The sequence below is a fragment of the Seriola lalandi genome, unplaced genomic scaffold, assembly GCF_002814215.2.
Source record: "Seriola lalandi dorsalis isolate HSWRI2012SDOR001 ecotype SW California unplaced genomic scaffold, Sedor1 jcf7180002054686, whole genome shotgun sequence".
Taxonomy (NCBI): Eukaryota; Metazoa; Chordata; class Actinopteri; order Carangiformes; family Carangidae; genus Seriola; species Seriola lalandi.
In genome coordinates this window covers 1,954,273-1,963,111 of record NW_019525239.1, presented here as the reverse complement: position 1 = coordinate 1,963,111, position 8,839 = coordinate 1,954,273, and the positions used below count along the sequence as shown (strand labels likewise).

Sequence of the window (8,839 nt, the reverse complement as noted above, 5' to 3'; positions counted from 1 at the left end):
CCCCCCCTGTATTACCCTGTACCCCCCTTGTATTATCCTGTACCCCCTCTGTATTACCCTGTACTTTTGTATTACCCTGTACCACCCTGTATTATCCTGGGCACCGCTACATTACCCTGTACCCCCCTGTATTACCCTGTACCCCCCCCTGCATCACCCTGTGCCTCCTCAAATGTTGACAGTTTGAGCTTTTTATTGCAGTGGGCAGACCTTCAGTAGGCCAGACTGTACCAAGTGTACCTTCTTTGTGGGGGTGGAGGGGGAGGAGCCCATGTTAGGCAGGGGTATGCTGTCGACGAGCTCCAGAATGTTCTGGATCTTCTGGTCCGAGATCTTAATGTGCAGCAGAGGCAGCTCACCTGACACCTTGAACCTGGAACACAGGTAAGTGAGCAGGTGGGACAACAGGTGAGTCAGCAAGTGAGTCAAGAGGTGGGTCAATAGGTGAGACAACAGGAGAGAGAACAGGTGAGACGGGATGTGACTCAGCAGGTGAGTCAATAGGTTGAGACAACAGGTGAGTCAATAGGTTGAGTCAACAGGTGAGTCAACAGGTGAGATGGCAGGTGAATCAATAGGTGAGTGAACAGGTGAGTCAATAGGTGAGGCGGCAGGTGAGACAATAAGTGAGTCAATAAGTGAGTCAACAGGTGGGTCAATAGGTGAGACAACAGGTGAGTCGGCAGGTGAGACGGCAGGTGAATCAATAGGTGAGTCAATAGGTAAGTCGGCAGGTGAGTAAACAGGTGAGTCAATAAGTGAGTCCACAGGTGAGTCGGCAGGTGAAACAAAAGGTGAGTCAACAGGTGAGTCCACAGGTGAGTCGGCAGGTGAGACAACAGGTGAGTCGACAGGTGAGTCTGAAGGTGAGTCGACAGGTGAGTCGATAGGTGAGTGAACAGGTGAGTCAATAGGTGAGTCGGCAGGTGAATCAATGGGTGAGTGAACAGGTGAGTGAACAGGTGAGTCGGCAGGTGAGGCATCAGGTGAGTCAGCAGGTGAGTCGGCAGGTGAGTCAGCAGGTGAGTCGGCAGGTGAGACAATAAGTGAGTCAAAACCAGGTGACAGTCTTACCTGGGCATCCTGGCGTCCTTCTCCACCATGCACTTGGCCAGGTGAACAGTGAAGTCCATGGGCTGGAGGATGTGTTGGACTGATGATCCCTGCAGCCGAGCCGACGCCCAGTCCTCACCTGGAGTCAACATACAGCTCAGCTGTAGGCGTTGTTGTTGTTGTTGTGTGGTTGTATGTAGTTGTTGTGTAGTTGTGTGTAGCTGGTGTAGTTGCACAGCAGTGTGTGTCTGTTGTGTACCTGACTTGCTGTAGAGAACCTGAACTCGTCTCAGCTCCACGTTGTATCTCTCATACGCTCGATCCATGATCTCCTCCAGAGAGGAAGAGGAGGACGAAGACACACTGAGACCGCTCTGCTCAACACTGTGCAACTACACACAAACAGACACACAAATAAACACACTGTGCAACTACACACAAACAGACACACAAATACCCCCCTGGAAAGAGGACCAGACCTGGAAGCTGCCGAAGTCCACGATGATGAGGTCTGACGTGTCACTGTAGAAGCCGGACTTTGGTACCAGCAGGTACGACGGCTTCAGGTCAATCCTCAGGTCCAGGACCTTTCTGGTCTCAATGATGTGAGACAAACCTGCAGAGACCACAAACCGTCAGAGACTCAATGAGGACCACATTGTCCTCCACTGGATCAACTGGATGGATGGACTCAGAGTCTCACACAATCATTTATATAAGTTGGTACCAGAAGCTGATCAGGTTCCTAGTTCTGTGTCAGGACTTCAGGTCCAGAGGTCAGTCGACTGACCTTCAGGGTGGAGCTAAAGTCCTCTCTGGTTTATGGTGGTTCTGCACTGGTTCTAGATAGAAATCTATTACATGTCTTATTGTAGAGTTGCTGTCAAAGGTTTTAGATCAACACTCAGCTGGACTGTGAGATTCTGGTCTACTGAGGTTAGTGGTGCTGGATAAAAAGTGATATGATCACCAGAATCTTGAGGCTGGATCAGAACCTGTGACCTCATGAATCTGACCTGTGGCGGTTTTCTCTTTGATCTCCTCCAGCTTGGAGAGCGTGGCCGAGGTCAGGACCTCCAGATCCACTCCTTTCCCCGTCTTAAAGAAGTCGGCCATGCTGTTCACTGTCAGCTGGAGGACAAGAGGACAGAAAGACCAGAACCAGCACTACGGTTTATTACTGGTTCCTGCAGGTGGACTGACTGACACCAACAGATGTGATCAGCTGTTTACCGCGTCGTAGATGATCTCCACCGGCTGAGAGTGGACTCTGAGCAGTTGGTCAGCCGCGCTCTCCTCTGGGTTCAACTCAAATACAACGCTGAGCAGAGAGGAGGCGGAGTCTCCTACTGAGGCGATGAGTGAAGGCACCGCCCCCTGCTGCTGTAAACCTGTAACATACCAGTGCTCCAACACTGCCTCCACCCTGCAGGACGACAGAGAGGCTCACATCAAACACACCAACATCAATCTCACTTGTTTCATCCACTTTCATTTTCCTTTGTAAAGTAGGAAACATCAGGAGCCCTGCTCTCTATGGAGACACCCACCTGACTGTGGACACACCCACCTGACTGTGGACTCACCTGACAGCCTGAGCTCCAGGTCTCTGAGATATCTTGGTGCTGAGGTCGAGCATCTGAATCTTGAGGATCTCGGGGACGTCCGGCTGCTCTCTGACCGTCACCGACGTCCTCAACAGCTGGAAGGTGACAATGACGGCGACGTACTGAAACACAGACAGTGTCAGGTTAGTCCTGAAGCAGGAACTGCAGGCGGAGTCGGAGGACAGCAGCAGGCCAGCCTACCTGTCGGGGCAGAGACAGATTGTGGGAGCTGCCGCTGTAGCCGATGGCGGTGTAGAGTTTCTCCTTCTCCTCGGCTGTCATGAGTTGATCCAGCCCTGAACCTGAATGCCACAGGAGGTGGGGTTAGTTAATCAGACCGATGGTGCTCTATCTCTTTACAGATAAATCTAAACTGTCGCTTACTCTCCATGTCCTTGCTCTCCTCCTGCTCCTCCTTCTTAGCCTTCCTCCCAAAGAGGCTGCTGAAGAAACCTCCTCCCTGCTTCTGCCCCCCCGCTGCCTTCTTGCCCACCACCTTCTGTCCTGATCGGATCACCTGTACGAGGAAGAGGGTCACATGTTAAACCAGACTCAGGTCTCTGTCTGGACACCTCAGACCGCCTCGTTATGTTTACCTCCATGTGGGCCTGTTGTCGGGCCAACGTGATGTTGAACACGTCCAGAACCTTCTCCAGGTCCTGAAGGAGACAGACAACAGAGACCAAGTCAGACCAGAACACAGATCCAGCCCTGAAAGAGTCTGAGGTCATTTTCAACAAACAGAATCAGAGAGAGCCCAGGAGACGTTTGATTTTCTCACCCAGAGTTCATACATAACCAGAAAACCAGAGAGACTCAGTGAAGAACCAGAGACTGAATAAACAAGAAGCAGTAACTAGAAATGTTCCGGGGGGGTTGATATTTAACGTCACCTGGATCTGCCGCTCTGTGTCCTGGCTGGACTTGCTGTGGCTCAGCAGTTTGGACTTGTAGGCACTCTTGTAGGCCCTCAGGTTCTCCCGGTGTTGCTTGATGTTGGACCAGGACCACATGTGACTGTAGCGCCGGATGTGGACCTCCAGGATGCTGTTGAAGCTGTACCTCCACCTGACAGAGGCACAGAAAACAAGCACACCCCCAAACGGTCAGAGAATGAATACAGTACTGCAGCGTCCCCTGCAGGCTAAAGTTTCCACTCTCTACAAGACGGACCTGTTGTTAAACTCACCAGACTCTGGTGTTCCTGCCGACGGGGACTTCAGGCCTGAACCTCCTGTAGGGGGCATTCTTCACCATACAGTCGACCGACTCCAGCAGCTCCACCATGGACAGGTACTGCAGAGGACACAGAGGACCAGGACCAACACAAGACAGTTTAAAATCCAGCACTGTGGTTATACAGAGATGTCACCTGACTGTCTCACCTGTCTGAGTCTCACCTGCGGTTTGGTCATCTCTATGGCGATGTTCTGGACCTCCAGGTGAAGGTTCACTTTAGGATTTTTCAGATCCAGATCAGCGGTTGGGTTGATGCACATTTTAGCTGAGGCAAATATCGGCCTGAAAACTACAAACATGAAACTCCTATCAGACACAGGTAACACCCACCTGTACAACCTGATGACATCACACATCAATAGCTGATTATCAGCTGACTGGAGGAAACTCACTGTACTGATAGTGAGGCAGCTGCTGGTCCTGACTGCTGATCCCAGACTTCAACTGATGCTGCAGGTGGGGGTGGGGGGGTGGGGAGCGTGTCAGCAAAACAATCAAACAAACAAACAAACAAACAAACAAACAAAAACAGAGGCCTCACCACGATGTCCTCCCATGATCCTTTGTAGAAGATGGGACTGTTGACATTCCAGTAGGCACAGAGACAGTCCAGACGGCCGAGCTGAGACAGGAGACGAGTCAGCGAAAATTATTTACCTGCATAGGTGATCAGACAGGTTCACCTGCCCTATCTGTATTAATAAAGTGACAGGTGAGGGAGGCTCAGGTAAACACAGCTCGCAGAATGTCTTTCACCTTATAGATGATCTTTGCTGCTTCGTTCAGGATACATGACTTCCAGTTCTCATCAGTGGTCTGAGGAGGAAAACAGTGACAGGTAACAACACCTGGTACAGGTACAGTAGATACTGTGTGTGTGTGTGTGTGTGTGTGTGTGTGTGTATGTTACCTGCAGGCTGAGCTCTGACAGTGTTACTCCCATAGACAGGGGGCACAGTGGGTCCAACAGCTGAAATACATCAGACACAGGTGAGATACGACTCACCTGTCCGTCACAACACTGACTCTAATGTGATAACTGTAGACACCTGGATCTGAAGCAGAGTCTGGATCAGTACTCACGTCATCTTCGTAGCGCAGATGGATGCTGCTGATCTTCACCTGCAGGTTTTTGATCACCTGAGTCGCCAGTTTCTCCACAAACGTGTCCTTCCTCTCCTCCTGAGGTTTCTCTGAAACCAACAGAAACCATGAAAAGGGCCGAGTCAGAGACCTGAGACCAGGATGTGAAACCTGTCTGAGACCAGACAGTTGAAATAGACTTGAGTAACTATCCTTGTTTGTTTCCGTTTTTATTTTCCTGTGGAATCGCAGCGTCGGTCTGGAGGATTATTGGAAATAAAATCCTTCAGGCTTCGTGTCAGACTTCACTCTTTCTAAATTTTAATGAGGTTTCATCAGAAACAGGTTTCACACTGGGGCCTAAAACCAGAACTGGAGTCTGGAGTTAAAAGGTTCATTCCAACATCTGTCCGATCACCAACAGCTGTTTGTAAACACTGTTGTTCAGTCATAATTACGCTCGTGTTAACATGAACATCTCTCCATCACTTTGATCCACAGTGAAACGTTCACTTACCTGATCTGTTGTCGGGACGTTTCAGCTTCTTCAAGCCTTTTTTGTACTTTTTATGTTTTATACGTCCTTTATGGACTTTGGCAGCGTTTAAGAGAGAGAGGAGGTTAGAGACAGAGCAGCGAGACAGAGCAGCAACACACACACACACACACACACACACACACACACACACACACACACACACACACACGCACACACAGACACACAGAGCAGGAGGCAGCAACACGCACATTCATCACCTGACCAACTGATTAGTTACAGTGATGAGGCAGGTGGAGGAACAGCCAATCACAGTTCATCAGCAGTTTAAAGATATGATGCGTATGAATGTCTGAATGAACTTTTATAAAAGTCGAGTAAATTCATGAAGGATTTAACTTTTCAATGAGTTTGGAGTTTACTCGACTTTTGTGTGTGTGTGTGTGTGTGTGTGTGTGTGTGTGTGTGTGTATGTTCAGCCTGTGAGGGACAATAAAGGCACTTTGACCTCCGAGGACTGCCGTGACACCACAGTGTCAGAACAGACTCCTGAGTCTGTACCTGTGTGATATGACTGTGACTCTTTTATCTAATCTGTCCGTCATAAATATAAATGAATGAATAAATAACTTTCTCTGTATTGAAATTTTCATAATGGACACAGTGTCTTTTTACTGCTGGGACTTTCCATTGTAACAAAATTACTGAAAGAAAACCGTCGTTTTATCTGAGTGTGAAAGTTTAATAATAACGTGTTTGTGTTAGAATCAGCTGTTTTTGTTATAAATGACGGTAATGTAACTGTGTCATCATGTACCAACAGTCCAGTGTGATGTCATCATTGCTTCACATCTGACTTTTATTCTGTATTAAAGTGTGTGTGTGTGTGTGTGTGTGTGTGTGTGTGTTACCATTGTGCGGCTCCTTGTAAACAACACTCTCCAGACTGAACAGCAGATCTCCAGTCTGAGACGCTGACAGCAAACGCAGCATGAACAGTATAAACAGGATGTTAATACATTCATCCATTCATTCATCTGACAAATCACATGAGTCTGTGGGGATCAGGTCCAGATCAGAGAGTCCAACATCTGTCCAGATGTTACACAGGTGTAAGAACATCTGTAATCAGTCACAGTCTGTGCTGAGTCCAGACTGTCTGTCTTATCCGGATCGGTCAGACCCTCCTCACACAGAGGTTACCTTAGGACAAGTGGCTCAGCTGACAGGAGCTTGCTGGCTCTGGTCATGTGACTCTGTGGTCATGTGACTCATCAGTGAGATAACCTGATTCAGGACGTTTTAATACTTTATAAAAAGCAGCTGTTTAGAGCTGATTCAGAGTCCCAGAGAATAATAAACTAAACTAACTAATTAACTAACTAATGTTGTTTTTAATCTTGTTCGCCCTCAGGGGACCAGGTCTTCTCCAGCTGTGACCTGACAGTCGACTCTGAACACACCTCACAGCTTCTGTGTGTGTGTGTGTGTGTGTGTGTGTGTGTGTGTGTGTGTGTGTGTGTGTGTGTGTGAGAGAGAGAGAGAAGCACGAAACAAAGAGGAAGCAGTAAACACAAACCACCAGGTGAACGCTCGGGTGTTAGAGGTCATTCAGAGGTCTCACCTCTCTGTGCAGCCATCTGCAGCGCCTCCTCGATGCGCTGCAACTCTCTCTGCTTCGCCTCCTGCTGGTAACGCTCCTCCTTTGCGGCATCGTACTTTATGGCTGAGGAGAAATAAAATGACATTTTGTGAGTCAGGAGATTTTTACTCCACCTGTGGCGCTGCAGGTAAACATCTGCCCGGGTAAACACCTGGGACACTGTTGGTCAAACTGTTCTCTTCCAGGCTACAGGAAGTGGTGAGTAAAGTTTGTCCAACAGTGTCCCTGCTGTCCCTCAGGTGTCCCCCAAGGTGTGTCTGTGGGTAAAGCTGTCCTGCAAACAAATGTTTGTTTTGTTTGTAAGCAGTTTGTTTACTCTCATCTCCTTGAGGTCTGACCAATATGTAACGATGATTCTGAAGAATCTGAGTCCTGCATTCTTCCAGAGTCCAGGTTTGTGTCTGGACAGAGAACCAAACACAAACCCGGACCCTGGAGCGGGACTCCGGAGCATTTCACGCTGAGACAGATTATAGCAGAAACCAGAGTCTGCTGAATGAAACCAGGACTACACAGGACGGTGGACTCAAGGGGACTGGTCAGCAGCCACTACAAGTCCAGGGTCTGGGGTCAAGACGGGCAAATCACAAGTCAAAACCCAAACGTGCTGGATCAACATGTCCCACAATAGGTCATAGGTTCAGACCAACAGCCCCAGGTCAAGAAGAATCCTCATTCTGAACCCACAGTCTAGACCTGGACCCTGACACCAACACCTGCTGTCTGTTTCCAGCTCATTCTGATTGGTTGTTAGCAAACCTCTACCCCGCCTCCACCCTGCTTCGGTTTAGCATGTTAGCTTTCCATACAATGAGAACTGTTCCCAGGACCAGGCACCAGTAAAACCTCCAGTAAGAGCAGATTCTCCCATCAGAGACCAGCAGACTGAACCAGTCTCAGGTCTGGTGACTCAGACCACAACAGGGTCCTGGAAGGTTCTGACTACAGTTAGCATTCAGAGCTAATTCAGAGCTAATTCAGCACATTTATCATGACTGAAGCTTCAGAATAAAGCTCTAAGCTAAGAAGCTTTTATTGTGAAGGAGATGCTGTGGACAGGAAGAGACCAGACTGAGGCTGAACCACCACCTGAGAACTCACCATTATATGGACTCGTTGGCAGCTGAGATCCAGCTGGAACACAGACGCACTGTATATATGTACAAGCTCCACAGGTCATCTGACAGACACCTGCCTGTGATTGGCTGATCTGTCGTGACGTGTGTATTACAGTCTTTTGAAGCAGGAAGGTCAAAGGTCACTTACTGGCTCCAGGAACAACCAGCAGGTACAGACCATCCAACGTGGCGACCACAGCATCGTTGTAAAGGTTCTTCCAGGGAATTTTCAAGGTCAGCTTCCCTGAAACACATGTGGACTCAGGTGAGACTCCCTGGTCTCTGTAGTCTTCCTAGACACACCTGATCAGAACTGAACAGTCCTGAACAGTTCTGCATTGCTAGTCTTGAACGGTCCTGGACCCAGCTCTTCTTCTTTTCTGCAGAAGTTTGTTTTATCAGTTGAGTTCAACTTAAACAGCCGTTAAACCAACGTGTTATCATCTGACGGCAGGTTTAATCTCTCTCTCACACACACACACACACACACACACACACACACACACACACACACACACACACTCTCTCTCACACACACACACTCTATCTCTCTCTCTCATACACAAACACAACCACCATT

General features: G+C 48.7%; 1 protein-coding gene across 5 annotated transcripts in view; it reads right to left on the bottom strand.

Annotated features, from left to right (window-relative positions):
- The window catches only part of vps13c (vacuolar protein sorting 13 homolog C), a 54,441-nt gene that overhangs the window by 42,301 nt on the left and 3,301 nt on the right, over positions 1 to 8,839 (bottom strand). For 2 of the 5 annotated variants that reach the window (XM_087178392.1, XM_087178393.1), the window contains exons 4-26: positions 8,408 to 8,503; positions 8,243 to 8,275; positions 7,103 to 7,204; positions 6,390 to 6,452; positions 5,500 to 5,574; positions 4,983 to 5,092; positions 4,810 to 4,869; positions 4,656 to 4,715; positions 4,441 to 4,521; positions 4,292 to 4,349; positions 4,061 to 4,188; positions 3,850 to 3,956; positions 3,554 to 3,728; positions 3,257 to 3,319; positions 3,045 to 3,177; positions 2,862 to 2,962; positions 2,640 to 2,782; positions 2,287 to 2,479; positions 2,070 to 2,184; positions 1,533 to 1,669; positions 1,313 to 1,445; positions 1,075 to 1,192; positions 241 to 373 (exon numbers count right to left, since the gene is read on the bottom strand). In XM_087178392.1, the coding sequence (XP_087034518.1) occupies positions 241 to 373; positions 1,075 to 1,192; positions 1,313 to 1,445; positions 1,533 to 1,669; positions 2,070 to 2,184; positions 2,287 to 2,479; positions 2,640 to 2,782; positions 2,862 to 2,962; positions 3,045 to 3,177; positions 3,257 to 3,319; positions 3,554 to 3,728; positions 3,850 to 3,956; positions 4,061 to 4,188; positions 4,292 to 4,349; positions 4,441 to 4,521; positions 4,656 to 4,715; positions 4,810 to 4,869; positions 4,983 to 5,092; positions 5,500 to 5,574; positions 6,390 to 6,452; positions 7,103 to 7,204; positions 8,243 to 8,275; positions 8,408 to 8,503 (2,417 nt within the window). The remainder of the gene's footprint in view (positions 1 to 240; positions 374 to 1,074; positions 1,193 to 1,312; positions 1,446 to 1,532; positions 1,670 to 2,069; positions 2,185 to 2,286; positions 2,480 to 2,639; positions 2,783 to 2,861; positions 2,963 to 3,044; positions 3,178 to 3,256; positions 3,320 to 3,553; positions 3,729 to 3,849; positions 3,957 to 4,060; positions 4,189 to 4,291; positions 4,350 to 4,440; positions 4,522 to 4,655; positions 4,716 to 4,809; positions 4,870 to 4,982; positions 5,093 to 5,499; positions 5,575 to 6,389; positions 6,453 to 7,102; positions 7,205 to 8,242; positions 8,276 to 8,407; positions 8,504 to 8,839) is intronic. The other 3 variants (XM_087178390.1, XM_087178394.1, XM_087178391.1) reach the window with 2 other exon arrangements.